The 16,442-nt window shown below is 48.8% G+C and overlaps 1 protein-coding gene across 1 annotated transcript; it reads right to left on the reverse strand.

Annotated features, from left to right (window-relative positions):
• Nucleotides 1-1,274: 1,274 nt before the first annotated feature.
• Nucleotides 1,275-15,431, reverse strand: CCDC124 (coiled-coil domain containing 124). The gene is made up of 5 exons (XM_054981494.1): nt 15,347-15,431; nt 11,223-11,398; nt 3,424-3,604; nt 2,155-2,269; nt 1,275-1,716 (listed from the first exon to the last, which is right to left on the reverse strand). The coding sequence occupies exons 2-5, from the start codon at nt 11,379-11,381 to the stop codon at nt 1,512-1,514; spliced, it is 660 nt and encodes a 219-aa protein (XP_054837469.1). The 5' UTR covers nt 11,382-11,398; nt 15,347-15,431; the 3' UTR covers nt 1,275-1,511.
• Between the last annotated feature and the right edge of the window lie 1,011 nt (nt 15,432-16,442).

Here is a 16,442-nt window from a genome sequence, read left to right on the forward strand (position 1 = left end):
CAGGCAGGACACTCTTGGGTGCCTCCAAGGAGGGCTGTGGGTGTTGAGACAGGAAGGGGAAGGGTGTCCCTTGCGGGGACTACATCGCAGCAACCCCAAAAGGTAGGACGAAGCACAGCAGGGAACCCAAGTTCAAAAGAGCAAGTTAGGCTCCAGCAGCCTAAATAACCAGCCCCGCACTAAGATCCAGGGTAGGGAGCCACAGCCTTGAGAACAGTGGCCTCTTGGCAATGCTGGAATGGAATCTCTCAGACCTGCCCTGGATGCAAGCAGGCTGAGATGGGAACGAGGATCTTTTACCGTTGGAGCGCCAGCTCCTCTTCCTTCAGCAGAGCTGCGTGGAAGCTCTGTTGAGAAAAGGTGGTGGCTGAAGGTGGAATCCTACAGATCTGTACCACTAGTGTTTTACTCGGGCACAAAGAGGCTTTCCCAGACACATGGGGAAAGCACCCTCACTAGTAGAACAGACCTGGGGGACCTTCCCCTAACAGTGGAAGTGCTGAAAGGGCTTCATCAGAACCTGGTGCACTGAAAGAGTGGCATGCCGGTTCTGGCTCATGTTGTTGCCCGAGAGAGAGGGTGTAGCAAGCAGGTCCTTGCGACCAAGAACCTTTAGCTGAGTTCTCCCTGTGGCAGTCAACCTGCATGAGGCCTGCTTTCAGGCTACAGGTAGGCTTTTGGGACTGAAAGCTCCATAAAAAAAAAAGAAATCAATCCCTAGACATAGGCAAGTAGCCAACTAAGGGCTTTCTACGTGCAAGGGAATTTCTTCAACAGAGGAGCAGTCAAAATTCCTTCCCTTTGGAAACCCAGTGGGTCAGAGAAAAGGACTGAGCAAATCTATTCTTTCCTCCGGAAATGCTAGTTGTTTAAAGCATGGGGAATCATTTTGTTTGTACGGAGGGACATTCAGTTGCAGTTATTATCATTATGTGAGCCCACCTGCATTCTGCAGAGGTATGTGCTGGACATGAGCTGGTCATCTCAGAAAGAACAAGGGACTGCCGCAAGAGTTACTTGCTTTGGGTGTCTGTAGGTGCCCTCGGTTCAAAAGCGAAGGGCCGCCAATAATCAAAACACGGCAGAAGGATTTTAACAAAGCAGCCCAGCTTCGAAAAGTGACCTCTTTGTATACAAAGATAGGCAGGGTAGAGGTGTCTACCCAGGTTCCCTCTTTTCACAGAACCTGCTCCCTGCTAGTTGGTGCGGGGGGAGATGTCTGGCTCAGCTGTCATTGCTATCAACCGCACCCAAAAAGCTCAGGAAGCCCCACGAAGGTGCAAAACCCTCTTGATTTAATGGGGAACTTCAGTAGGGGAGGGATCAACAAAGCAAAGGGCTTGGGGAGAGGAAAAGAAAATAGTTGCACCTTTTAAATCCTTAAAAGTTGAGCTCAAGGAGGCCTGTCACAGCAGTGTCTGCGGTCCTTGGAGATATTTTTTGGGGGGTGAGGAAGAGGGGGCAGGGAGGCTCCCTCCTTCCCACCGGCCTGCCCCCCTCCCTCCCGAGTCTTATTTCTGGCTGTTGTAGGCAGTGTGCCTCTGGTTCATGGGGTTTTCAGGAGATCTCATCCATTCCTTCTTCAGCAGCTGCTTGAGTTGGGACAGGCGCATGTTGGGGTTCTCCTGCTTGAGGCGGGGAAGGTTCACCTCCTCAAAAGTGGCGAAAGCGGCTTTCATCCGCCGCTCCGGGTGACGGTCCAGATCATCTGCAACACTGCGGGGGGGGGGGGGGGGGACACACCAGGGAAAGGAGAGGAAAACTCTGGTTAACAGAATTCAAGCCATTGCTTTCCTAGCCCTAACCCAACTCCTCCCGAGCAGCTAATTCACATTGTATTTTGAAAAGCATCAGTGCCGCCTTCAGCATCCAAACCTATGGTCTGCAGGAGGCTTTTCTGTACAGATGAAAACCTTGCTGGGGTTTTCCATTTTTAAAATAATTTCCCAATGGGTAGGGCATTTCAGCAGCTGCTCCGTTCTGTTGTGACCTTTTAGCCCACAACCGCAACAGAACGAGTCCAGACTCTCCAACCCAAAAGCCAGAGCCATCTACTGAACAATGTCTTTCTGAGCGTGAAACTGCAAAGCAGGACAAACGATTCCTCCTTCCCCCTTTCCCCTGCGAAGTTCCATCAGGCTTGGATGAGAGTACCTGAGCACAGCAATCGCATCTTCGATGGTCCGGGCCTCCACTGCTCCTTCTTCCAGCACCCTCCTGTTGATGTTCTCCTCTAACGGCACCTCAAGGTGGCTCTTCTGTTTTTCCACTGGGGAGAAAAGCATTACAGCATTAATTCCAATCACAGGCTTTCCATTTACATAAGAACCACCATGCCAGGAGCAAACTCAGGTGGGGCCATCTAGTTCGGCATCTCACAGTAGTCAACCCTACGTCCCAATGGGAAGATCGCTTGCTTTTTATGCCCTCACGACGACTACAAAAGATGGAGGTTCCATTAAACTCACAGAGCCTCCCATAGATCCCTCTTGCTCTATGAAACATCTAAAGCCTTTTCAAAGGTACTTAAAGCCAGTGGCCAACACTACATCTTGTGGCTATGAATTCATTTTTCTAAACTAAATTATTTCTATCTTTCCTTCTGGGAATCCAAGATGCTATCCATAGGAGGTCCTGACCAGGATAGCCCAAGCAAGTCCAAGTCTCATCAGATCTCGGAAGCTAAGCAGGGTCAGCCTCGGTTAGTAATTGGATGGGAGACCTCCAAGGAAGACTAGGGCTGCAGAGGCAGGCAATGGCAAACCACCTCCATTAGTCTCTTTCCTTGAAAACCCCAGCAGCGGTCAACGTAAGTCAGCTATGACTTGACGGCACTTCCCACCACCTCTATCCATAGGAGATTCCCAGGAGGTCTCCTATTCAGGCCCTGGAAAACCACAGGGCTGTAGAAAGGGTGGTACATCACATGTTCTTCAACCATACCCATTAACCTGCATTCAATCTTATGAATGATCCAATTCCTGCTCCTACCCTAACCGCTCCTTGGCTCGGCGCAGGCGTCTTGGATCAGTATTTCTCAAGTTTTTCCAGCACCAAGAAGTAGCTCATCTGTTCCCTTCCAGAACATTTAAGAGATCCAGTCACACTGGGGCCCAGTTGCCATCTGAACCCATACAACTCCAACCACATTTTGACCATCTCAGGAACAGCCAAGCTTCTGGTTTCTCAAACTGTGGGGAGAGGCACAGGGACCACCTGCCAGAGGCTTATTTAAGCCTACACACACACCATCACTGGCCACATGTGCCGCCCTGAACTACTTGGAAGAAAGGCTGGAGAAAAGGCACTGGAAGGTTCTGCTCGGCCCATCGCAGACGGCAGGGCTGCTGCAAGAAGATCCAGGGCAGCCTCTCCCACCTTTACAGCTGGGCAGGCCGAATCCCAGGGACGCAGGCAGCTCACCAACATCTCCGTTCTCCTTCTGGTCTTTCCGGAGTGTCTCGTCGATCTGGGCCCGGGTGACCTTACTGGGGACTAGCGGCTTGGGCGACTTCCCCTTCAGCTTGGCATCCTCCTCTTCCAGTAGGCGCTGAAGTTCTTTCTTCCGCTCAAGCTGTTCCAGGCGGCGCTTCTCACGCTCCTCCTAGAGGGGACAGAGGAAAAGAGAGAGAGAAAATCAACCCTCTCAGCAAAAACGAGAGAAGCTTCAATGGTTTTGCATCTGCATGACACCAAGACGCAGAATCCAGAGGAGTTGTATTTTCGACGCTTGGTTTTTGAACGCATGCTTCTGACACCTCCACTTGGAGACCTGCCGGCTGGGGCAGCTGCAAGCAAGATGCTGGACGAGAGGGCCAGGGGATAGGAGGAAGGCTTCCTGCTCAACAGGCATTGTGGATCCACTGTGCCCAGGCACTTCCTCCTAATCCGGGTGTCTCCAAGTTCAGGGAGTGGGCATTTAAAGTGATCTACCAACCTGCTGCCACAACAGGGGCATTTAAGGCAGCTTATGATTTGTTTAAAAAAATGTGTGTGTGTGATAGTATCTAAGTGAAAAAACCCATCTCTCCCTTCACAAACCCATCAGCAGCTGCTCTTTGCCCAATAACAGTTGCTGGCCATTCCACCACGTCTGCCTTGGCCCAACTTGAAGACTTTTCAAGAGCAGCCCCCCCCCCTGCCCATCACCACTCTGGAAGGGCATCCCAGAGAAGGTCCTCTTCTCTATGGGGCTGGGGGAAGCCTTGTACAGTGGCATTACTGAAAAAAAGCTTTCAATGACATTTAACAGGCAGGGATTTAGGTTGGAAGACGGGGACTATCAAAATCCCCCCAGGATGCAGTAGAAATCTTGGAGTCGGGGGAGACATCAAGATTGCTCTTGTGTATTTTGCAAAGATACAGCAGTAGATAACATGCAGCACAGGTAGTATATAGGAGTACATATTCAAAGCAACAAATAGTATGCAAGGCAACATAGTGGTGAAGTCTATGGTCCCTAACTCATTAGCGAAGCATCTGAGACCCCTTCCCTACAATACTTCTCTCCGATTGAAGTGCCATGATATTCATTGTACTGACTCGCACCGTCTTTCCTTGAGTCTCAGTGGGAAAGGCAGACTAGAAAGGATGTAAATAAATAAAAAAAATCTTTTACCAGGATTTTTTTTCCGCTGGCTTTATATGCGCTGCTTCAGTTTGCAGTTTGAACCCTCCTGGAATATGTTTTGGCACAGCCTGCCTTGATCCCCTCTCAAAAGGGAAAGGCGAGACACAAGCATGTCAATAACGTAATAATACGAGGGTGTAGGGCTTGGCTGGGTGGTCGGGCATCTGCTGCATATGCACAAATCCTCAGGTTTAATGGGCAGCATCTCCAGTTGAAAGGATTGGTTGACAGGTGACATGAAAGGGCAACACAACCCCAAACAAACACACGCAGGTGCTGCCACTATGCATACAAAACACACCCCCTTGACGCTGTTGCCTAACAGAACGCACCCAAAACAAGATCAGCAGCCAGCAGGAAAGGGAATACAGTGCAGCCCAAGCTTCGGTTTGCCCCGCCCGTTTCCTAAAGTGGCTCCATACATTCTCAGGATTAGAGAGAAAACACAAAGGAGGCATATTTTTGAAAAGAAACAGGGCCAAGAGACCATGTAACAACCAGGGATAGTCATGAGGGTGGATCCCACAGAGCTGTTCCTCCAGCAGAGGAAATTCCCACTGCACACGGGGCCTTTGTCTCTCGTGGCAGCAAAAGGTTCCTCGTGCCAGAGAGACGCGCCGCCACTAACCCAATGGACAAGCAGAAGCCAGCCCAGCATTCTTTGACTCTAAACCCCAAATATACCCAAGTTAAATTACGGAGAGACGACTCGTGATGATAACAGCCAAGACAGGTGAACAGAACCTCCAGCTTCAGAAGCAGTATACAGCCAACAACCAGGTGTCAGGGATAAGGAACAGCAGAAGGCCTCCACGCCCTGCCGGTGTGGGTTTCCCAAAGGCATCTGGTTGGGTCACTGCTGGAAACAGGATGTCGGACTAGATGGCTCACGGGTCGAATCCTGCTGGGCTCCTGGGGGAAGTTAGTCTGGCAAGAGAGATGAGGATTTACAACCCAAAGGGTGATTCTTTCCTGTTGGAAAGACAGCACCCTCCTGATAAAAGTTCAGAATCCGTTGCACCAAATCCGCAGAAGAATCCAGGATCGGCAGCCTAGCCGCTTTTCAAATCGAAGCCGCGAGCGTTCTAAAAAGAAACCTCCCAGCTCTTTTGTGCTATTCACGGGGAAACGAGGAGCACAAACAGCCTCCGTATGCAGAAAGGAGAGATGCCAATTTCTCATTCTCTTTCCTTTTTTATTCCCTGCAGGGAAGGCCTAACATCAAGGCCGATCCTCAAGGTCTGGTCCGGCGTCATGTTCAAAGAGCCTCGGCCGCCCCCGGACACCTCCTTTTCGCTGGCCTGCCCCTTCCATCTCGGCAGACAAAGCGGCCCCTTTCTCTCAACAGCGCTGCCGCGACTTCCCCTCCTTCTGAAGAAACAAGCTTCAGAGAGACAGGAGGGCATGACTGGAGACGGCAGGACTCCCTCCAGCAGGCCTTGAAGCATTAAGCAAAATGTAACCCTGAGTTTATTTTCCTTTGGTCCTAGGAAGGCAGCTGGAAAATGTAAACTTCCTTCTTGGCCCCCAGCCCTGCATGAGCTGGGAACTGTGGCGACTGTTGGGCAGAGTGGCCAATCGACTGCATCGCATGAGTTCGAACTCTGGTTAAAGGATCTGGGAATTTTCTCTGCCCGGATGCTACAGAGCTGCCAGAAAAGCCAGTCTTGGAGTATGCACACTACGGGCCTGACTCTGCATAAGGTAGTTTCATCTATCCAGGCAAAGTTTGCCATTCCTCACCACCGACTGGAGCAGCAATTCCACTGCATCATTTCTACCAGCCACCCCTCCCTCAACCTAGCCCTGTTTGCTGCTCCTCGGCCTCTAAAGAGCAGGGCTGCATTGCATCAGGATTCTGCACTGCATCTAGCTTGGGGATGCCACCCAGGGCCCTCAAGCAGGCAGGGCGAGGATGCTTTACAGCAACATCCAACAGGGGAATGTTATGCCTCAACACCTCTTAGTCCGGGACAGTTAATTCACACATTGGGGAGTGCCCAGAAGGGTCTCTGAGATCACGAGAGGGCAACCTCTGCTCTCGAAGAAGGGGCTGCCATCAGGGAAGGAGGCACACAAGCCACTGCTGGCACAGGCCATGGAAAGATCGGCCCATAGCCTGGCCACGATCCGCTTCGTACGAGAAGCATCCCAGGGGTGCCTGCCCACTGCATGAGAGCTTCCAGCCTGGAGTGCTGGCAATCGCTGTGGAAACTACGACCCGTCCAAGCACGGGAGCTAGAAGGTAACTTCACCCGTCGCGCATGCCTGCCAGCTACTGTCCTTCTCCGCTAGCAGGCTGGGAAGATGACAGGGGAGCAAGGGCAGCTGCGTTAAACAAAACCGGGCCCCTGTAGGGAGTGGCAGGTGTCTGTCTGGAAGTGCTGACAACAAAAAGAAAATCAGAGCATATTTTCCACTGTTAATTTTAAACGGGTTGCATGAGAAGAGGCCAGGTGTCAAGAGGGTGGCAAAGCGTGACTGCCAAGAAGAGGAAAAGGAAAGAAGAGTCAATGGAAGTCCTGGGGGATAGAGAAAGAATGAAAGCAGGGGGCGAAGAGAAGAGAAGAAAGCGAGAAGAAAAAGAGCAAGAAGGAAAAGGAGGTGAAAAAGGCAAACCACGCTCTCAATTCCCAGCGAGAAACAGCTCCCATAGCATTGAACGCCGGAAGCATTAGCCAATTAATGCTCAGGCTTTTAGCGACAGACAGCAGCCAGGGAGGGAGGCGTCTGGCCATGGAAACCCTTCAATGTCACAGAGAGACAGTCTGAAACTGGAGCCTCCCAGAGACAAGGCAGGCCGATCGGGGAGGGTCGACTTTCACCCGCCGCTCCAGAGCACAGCAAGTTCCGCGTGCGGCCTTTGCAAGGGCTGCCTTCTGACGCTAGGCGTGGAGGCAAATGGTTTCCCCCTTTCTGAAGGCAAGCAGGGGAACAAAACTGGCTTTTCCGTGGAGCATTTGGGACGAGGGAGGGTCACATCAGAGAGCGCAGACCCACTCGCAGGAGGGATGGCTGGGGAAGAAAGGCTGAAACCTCACACAATGGAGACAGACTGCCAAAATGGATATATTTCAAGAGGGAATAAAGACACATTTGGGAAGTCAGGGAGCGGGGTGAGCATTTCTATAGGACGCCGGCAGAGGTGAAGCTTTTTTGCATATTGTACACCGGAGCCTTAGGAGAAGGGTAGGATGAAAACATGATAGATTCAACAGACCTTCATGAACACACCCCACTCTCCTTTGGCATAAGAACATAAGAAAAGCCCGATGGGATCAAAACAAAAGGCCCCTCCCATTCACACAGGGGAAGCCACAACCATGGATGGCTTCAGTAGGATTTAAACCAATTCATGCAGGAAGAGAGGGTTACTAGCCATGGAGACTAAAGGGAGCCTCCATGTTCAGAGGCAGTCAATCTCAAAATACTACAGCTAAGAGGAAAGGTAAGGGGAAGGCTAACAAAACGGCACAGAGGCCAAGGCTGTCAAGAGCAACTGCCCGCTGTGTGGAACAGGATCCTGGATCACCGGTTGGATGTATGCAGCATGTGTCCTATGCGTCTCCAGCATCTTCGTTTCCAGAATCCCGGATGAAAGCTGGAAAGCCTACAAGCAGGGCACGACGTTAACACCCTAACTTGTTTGACTACCACCTACTGACGCATGGCCCCCTCACTGTCGATTTTTAGGAGGCAGTCGGAGACAGCTTCATTCAGGAGTGGTGGTGGGGAATGCCTTCAAGTCATACTGACTTATAGCGACCTCTGGTGGGATTTTCAAGGCATGAGACTAGCAGAGGTGGTTTGCCATTGCCTGCCTCTGCAACCCTGGTCTTTCTTGGAGGTCTCCCATCCACTTACTAACCAAGGCTGACTCTGCTTAGCTTCTGAGATCTGACAAGATCAGGCTCATCTGGGCTATCCAGGTCAGGGCTCATTCAGGATTGCATTTGATTAATTTAGTTTTTTTCTCTTTTTACCAGCAGTCTCGCGCTGTGATTCTACATTCTTTTTTAAAATGTGTTTTTACAATCGCTGTTTTTACATTGTAAGCCACCTTGAGTGCTGTAAAATAAAAAGGCAGCTAATCAATAGCTTATAGAAAATAACAATAAATTGATCTTCTGGGGTCAGCTTGCCTCTGAACATGGAGGTTCTCTTTTGACAACACGGCTCACAGGCATCATTGCCAGTCAAAGCCGTCTGAGTCAGAGGCCAACAGCACACACCTTGCAGCCAAGACCAATGAGAGAAGTGCTGGGTGAAGAAGACTTGGTGTGCCCTCTCCTTGTTTCAAAATTCTGTTTACAAGTGGCTTTGAATTTCTTTTAGGGGAAAATGAACAGTATGAATGCTTTAAATAAATTTAGATATACATTATATATATCCAGGCACCCCAGGTCAGCTCTATTAGCCGAGGTCCTTTTAAACGGGAGGCGCTGTGGATTGAGCGATGGACCATCCACGTGCAAAGAAGGGGCTTTTCTGCTCTCCCAGAAGCCCCTGGGGAGGTTGAAACCACTGCGCAGCTCCATCACCCCAAGGGGGCGTCAACTTCTCCATATGAAAAGCACCAAGGTAGTCTCATCAAGAATGAACCCTCCCAACATGGTCAGGCCTTGCCCCTCCTGCCAAACCCATTGCCATTTAATCTATTTACTTATGTCATTTATAGTCCGGCTTTCTTCTGAAACTCAGGGCGGATTACCTAGAGTGAGATTAGCCCGGTCAATATCAAGGATATTTCAATAAATAATGCCATAGGATAAGTGAACGCAAGATTACAAAGACATAATGTTAGCAAAAATACGATACAGAGTTGAAGAAATGCTGAAACAGAGCATAAGCAATTCTAGGGCTGACATTAGACAACTACCCAGTAGGGTCATACTTAAAGCAACAGGTAGTACACAGAAGCACATACTTAAAGAAATAGATAATACGTATGGCAACATGGTGGTGAAGTCTACAGACCTTAACTAGTTAGTGAAGCATCTCTTTGAGATCATCTCCCTACATCCCTAGATCCACACGAGTAACCCATTCCGATGTAACATTCTCCATCGTGTGCCTCTACTGGATCCACCCAAATAGCACTTCAGAATGGGGATTGAGAACACTGAAAGAATCCATTCCCCTCTGAATGCATAAAGACACCTTATACAGAGTTACACTGTTGATCTATCAAGGTCCAGATTGTCTGCTCTACCTTGCAGGGGTTATCCAGGGTCTCGGCACAGGTCTTTCACTCCATCTACTTCCTGTTCCTTTTTTTAAGCTGCAAGTGCTAGGAATTGAACCTGTAGCCTTCTGCATGCAAAGCAGATGCTCTGCCACAGAACCATAGCCTCCAACCTGTCCCTTAAAGGAACAAGAGAACCTACCAGGTTGATTCAGACTTGCAGAGGGATAGCCTAGCTGTTCATTCATAAGCCTTGAGGTGTAGGAGGCAAATGAGGCTTGCGCCTCAGCTAATCAAGCTGCTGCCGCCATCATGTGGCCAGACGGGGAACTGTTCCGGTGCCGGAGCAATCGGTAAAAGATGCTTTGAGACGGGTCCCACGCCTCCCCAATTGTGCACAATTTCCAAAACGGCACTAGTGGGGAAGAGAGACTTTATGGGGAGAGCCAAACCCTTCTGATCGGCCCTGAAGCTCCCCTCTCAAGGCTGTTTTGAGAGCATGGAAACGGATAGCAAAATGCTTTGCATGATAAAAAAACTGCCGCCAGAAAAGGCACGCTGAACGGATACTAAAAGCGGAAACATTGCGAAAATGGGGCCAGAGGGAGCACTCCAACCTTCCTCTCGTTCCATAAGAAACTTAGAAGCGGTGAACAAAAGGAAGTCTCTAGTGCGAAGCTTTAAAGTTGGAAATCGCCACCAATTGCGATGCTGAGTAAAACAGAAGTCTAGTGGCACCTTAACGACTAACAACATTTATTTCAATATGACAAAATTCACTTCCACAGTATGGGAAGAGCAAATCATTTGGAGAATCCTGATAGGGTACACTACAACGTGGGGGGAAGAAGAACGGATATAGAAAGAGGCTTTAATATAACTTTTGGCACAAATCTTTCAAGCGTAATACTTGTTTCCCGTGACTTGTATATTGTGCTTCTATTAACGTAGCCTGAAACGGCATTCGCCTTTTTTCACCGCAGCGTCACACTACCGGTTCGCATCCCACTTGCAATCAGCTGCAACCTCTAGCTCCTTTTAACACAGACCCCTGCTAAGCTGGGCACCTGCAGGCCTACACCTGCGTGTGCGAGTCTTGTCTGCCTCAATGCAGAACTTTTCATTTGTCTCTGACGACAGCTGGATGCAGCAGCCCAAACGCACCCCGCCCGCAGGGGGAAAAAAGGATTAATTCACATTGCTGTGGATTAAGCCTAGTTTAACTGGCTGTCAGCGCATACAGCAGAGATGCTCCTTAACTCTGAAAACTGGTATTTGGAAAGGAAAAAGAGCTCTGCCTAGCTCAGGATCCCAAGTAGCACGGCAGGGAAATGTCTCCTTTCAGATTCTCCCGCCACAAGGAACCCGGGCCCCCCAAGCTTCCCCACCCTACCGCACTCCACTTACCTTCCGCTGCTCCTTCCTCATCACGTGCTTGTCTTCATCCTTCCAGAAGGCATCCTCCAGCTCCTTCTGCCGCTTGGCATCAGCCGCTGCCTTGGCCTCAGCCTTCCTTGCCCGGGCGGCTGCCGACTTGGTGTTCTCCCCCTGAAATTTCTTGGGCATCCCTCAGGGTGCTCTTTCTGCAAAGAAGAAAGCTGGCTAAGGAGACGGGGACATGAATCAGGAAGACCTCCCATGCCACCTCTGCCATAAACTCAACAGCCTCTCTCTCAGTTCCCCCTTCTGTAACATGGGGATAATATAATCAGCCCGCCTTGCAAAGATGTTGTAATGACAGCAGGAAGATAATGTATGGGAAGCAGTTCAAATGCTGAAAAATGACATAAGTGCCACATACTAATTATTACAAATTGTTGATAATTCCCTCCCAAACTTTATCACAAGGTTAACCGTATGTGATATTTTAGGATAGTTTTGGCTTTAGTTTTTAAGGTCAATTGCCTTCAACTGCAAAAGCACTGTAAGAAAAAAACTTCTAAAGTCATAACCATGAATTATTAAGTGATCATTTAACAGTCAAATTTGGAAATCAGGTGGGGGGGATCCATTTAGTCCAGCATCTGGCCTCCAACAGTGGCTGATCAGACACTTCTGGAAGGCCCACAAGTGGGCAAAAAAGCAACAGTCCCCCCTCCCTTGCTGCTCGTTGCCCAGCAACTGACAGTCAAAGATAGTTTGCCTCTGAATATGGAGGCTCCATTTAGCCATTCATGGTCAACACACATTTACACACATTGGTGTTTGGGGGGGGGGCAATCAGTGGGAAGGCTTCTAGTGTCCCTTCCCCACTGCCAGACCTCCTGATGACACCTGGTTTTTTGGCCACTGTGTGACATAGAGTGTTGAACTGGATGGGCCATTGGCCTAATCCAACATGGCTTCTCTTATGTTCTTATGTTCACAAGTTGTGTTTAACCCCTGTAGTCACTGCTACATCTTCATTTGTTTTGTTTTCATTACCAATAGTTCATCTTTTTCACTGATACTTAAGGTGGATTACACAGTGTAAGTCAATATGATCAACAGTGGTGGCGTTCTATAAACAGTGCAATAGAGTATGCAAATGCGAATTTGCAGAGGTTTTAAAACAAGCTGAAATCCAATACAGAGTTGAAACAATGCAAAACAGAGCATAAACAATTCTAAACGTGACATATTAAGCAACACAAAAACTCCCCAGTATGACATACTTACAGCAACGGACAGTACACAGTAGTATAGTCTATAGTCCCTATGCCTTTACCAATGCATCTCTTTCAAACCACTTCCTTACAGTACAGCCCTCCTATCCGTGTAAAAAAAAATCCACTTGAACAATTTTTAGACAGCAAGGTCCAGAAAGTAATCATGGGAAAGGGACTATCTTCCTTTTAGCTATTCCTGAATCTCCTGACCATGCAGGTAGGGAGAAACACCTCAAAACGTAAGACGATGGCAGGAGAAATAGCTCTCTCCATCCACCTTTCAGTACACACTGTAAAATTTCATAAAACGTCTCACTCCTCCACCCATTTGTTTGCCTTTCATGATGGCTATATTAATTTACAGTACTGTTGCCCCAACCCCCTTAGCCTTCTCCCACCCACCCCCAATTCTGAAAGCATACCTAAGTATGTTTGCAACTCAAATAAATGCAGATTTGTTCCACTATCACAGCAAATTTCAGATTAAGTGCCTCAGGGCAGGAGCCCAACTGCCCGTGAAGCGCAAACAAAGTGATGGTGACACACAAACAACAATTAGTGTTTCTGGAAACTACTTTTGTGTTTCCTTTTAACAGTCGTTCTCCAGAGTTTGCCAAGCAAAGGCCCCACAAACCAGACAGAGGAGCAACTCCAGAGATTCCAGAGCAGGAACTCAGTCAACAAACAGGTTTGCGAGTCACTAAGGCCGCATGGTGGCAAACCAACCAAGATTTTTTTAAAAACAGCAAATCAAGCCGAACTGGAGCAGCTACTCCAGAGACTGAGGCTAACATGGGAAAGGTGATTTAGTGACTGACTACAGGCTACACTCATGAACTGTAAATGTGGCAGAAATGAAGTGCACGGATTTTAAGCTTAGGAATTCCATGTATATACATCACACAATCTCAACTACATATCTATCTGACAAACAGGGAGAGCGGTCACGCAGAAAAGTCAACACATTTATTTATTGGCTTCATTTATACCCCCAACTTTTTCCCCAATGGGGACCAAAGCAGCTTACATGGTTCTCCTCTCCTCCATTTATCCTCACAACAACCATGTGAGGTTGGTTAGGCTGAGAGTGAGTGACTGGATCAAGGTGTCCCAGCAGGCTTCTGCGGCAGACCAGAGATTTGAATATGGGTCTCCCACATCCTAGTCCAGCTCTCTAACCACTATACCATGCTAGCGCTCATTTAGCTATTTGTGTTATTTACAGTCTGCCTTTCTCACCAAGACTCAAAGGTGACTACACTTTGCTGAAATTCAGAAATATATTAGACACTCTTCTTCCACATTTACATACAAATGGTATGTGTGTACATACACATACAACAGCAAGAGAGAAAGACAAGCGGATCTGTGTATATATTGCATAGACACATATTTGAGACCAGTGGCACCTCAGAGACCGACAAGATTTTCAGGGTGTAAGCTTTTGAGAATCAAAGCTCCCTTCATAAGATAGAAGGAGGAGGGGAGAGAGAATATTTAGGCTTAAAGATCTCCTACTACAGACTAACATGGCTAACTCCTCTGGATCTATGACCACTGTGCCTGGTATCTGAAGAAGGGAGCTTTGACTTTCCAAAGCTCCTATCTGGAAAAACTTGCTGGTATCTGAGGTGCCACTGGACTCAAATGCTGCTGTGTTACTGCAGACCAACATGGCTACCTACCTAAAACTATAGACGGGTCTCTTTATGCTAAGGCTGCCAGCCTCCAAGTGGTGGCTGGAGATCTCCTGAAATTATAACCGATCTCCAGGTCATAGAGATCAGTTCCCCTGGAAAAAATGGCTGCTTTGGAGGGTAGACTCTATGGCATTATACACTGCTGAGGTCCCTTTCCTCCCCAAATTCCACCCTCCCCAGGCTCCATCCCTCAAATCTGGAGAGATTTCCCAAGCCAGCGCTGGCAACCCTATTATACACCCCCTCTTTCACATACACACCCAAGAAGTATGTGCTTCAGTTCCCAGCTCAAGGATGGGAAATTCCTGGATAATTGGGGGGGGGGGGGCTGCAGAGGGTGGGTTTGGGGAGGAAGCTCAGCAGAGTATAATGCATGGAGTCCACCTTCCAAAGCAGCCATTTTCTCCAGGGAGATAGATCAACGGGTAGCCTTGTCTGTCTGTAGCAGCAGAAAAGAGCAAGAGTCCAGGAGCACCTATAAGACTAACAAAATTTGGGGTAGGGTATGAGCTTTCATAAGTCACAGCTCACCTCTTCAGAAGTGAAGTGAGCTTCTTCTGAAGAAGTGAGCTGAGAAAGCTCATACCCTACCCCAAATTTTGTTAGTCTTATAGGTGCTACAGGACTCCTGCTCTTTTCTTCAGAGGAACTGATTGCTGCGGCCCAGAGATCAGCTGTAATTCCAGGAGACTGCCAGGCCCGGCATGAACCCGACATAATGTGAGAGGGGCGTGTGTAGCAAGATAATGGGAGAGGGGTGTGTGTCTACGAAAATATCAGCGAGAGGGGGGCTATATGTAGGTTATATACACAACGTATATATGTATCCCTTCTAAGTTCTCCCTCACACCCTCGCAAAATCCAAGTATGTATACTCATAACATGAGGGAAGGAGGGGTGTGTCTGTGTGCTACAGACATCTAAACCCCCCTCCACTCACCCACCCGGCTTTTCCTCTCCTCTCGCACAGGGGGACGTTGCTGCACCTCCCCACAGAAACTGCAAAGCAGAGGTGAAGAAGCAGAGATGGAGGGGGGTACTTCCCAATGAACATCATTCACAGGCAAAATCAGCCTCCCCCGTCCCTTTTGCACACACTGCTCTGGGAAAGCTCTCCCCCCCTTGCCCCCCCCGGAGTGTGGGGGGAAATCCAGCTCCTTCCCCCCCATCCCCCCCTCCTTACCAGCTGCCTCCACCTCCGGGCGTCGCAGCCTTTGTCCGTCACACACCCATCTCCTTTCTGTAGGAAAAAGGGTGGGTCTCCATTTCTTCAAGGCCGCCTCCTAACATTGGAGACGCCTCCTGAGCCATTTCTGTCCAGGGCACCTGCCATCTTTGTTTAGGGCACATTGTCAGGCATCCGCCCTCGCTCCTTTCGCCTTTCTTCAAACTTCCCTCCTTTTTCTCCTGCGTTATTATTTCTCCAAAACTCTCGGCAGCCTCCTCCTAGCGAAAAGTTTGGTCGCAACGTTTTTGAAAGGTTTTTGCCCCATACAAATATGGCGGCGTCGAGATTGGGCAAGTCGAATGCGCAGAAAGGAGGGAATTCTGCCCTCTGCCAGTTTCACTTGTTCGCGGCCCTGCACAAAGATGGCGGCTGTTGGCTGTTTCTTTTACGCCTGCGCATATAGGAGAATCCCTTTCACGTTCATTCTGACGTAAGGACAGCTTGCGCGGGAGGTTGAGAGAGATTTCGTTGCCCAAAAGTGATATGGCTACGCTCTCCTTCACAGTGCCAATTACTAAGGTGGCCGACTGGTCTCCTTGGAAACGGCTGTGTTTCTCAAATAGGCCGGAGGCCGCTTTCACAAAGATGGTGTTGCTGGCTGCGCTTGGCTGTTAACTTAAAAGTTTCATCTTTATAATTTTGATGAATAATTAAAGCTACTGGATACTAAATTTCACATCCTCAAAGCCGGCTGATGATAAGAGCAAAAGTAGGTGCTTCATAAATCCCCTCTTCAACAGCTGCCCCAGAGAAACTTGAGAGTGGCCTAACCCATGCGTGAAGATTTGAACTCAGGTTTCCCCTGACTGAACTGTGTCCCATGCTATGCTGTTTTGAATGTTGACATTGCTTGGGCTGCCAGGTAGTTTCAACGAAAATATTCGATACCCTTGATTTTTTAAAAAATCTGGACATTCCCTCCCCCTAATATACATGATATGAGAAGTTTATTGACAACCATCTATATACCTCTTATATTTTGCATTATATTGGGTGGAATGTATCATTTTTTTAGCCCTGAAATGTTGAGGTGAGAAATAGCTGAACGCGT

Source organism: Eublepharis macularius, chromosome 5 (assembly GCF_028583425.1).
Source record: "Eublepharis macularius isolate TG4126 chromosome 5, MPM_Emac_v1.0, whole genome shotgun sequence".
NCBI lineage: Eukaryota > Metazoa > Chordata > Lepidosauria > Squamata > Eublepharidae > Eublepharis > Eublepharis macularius.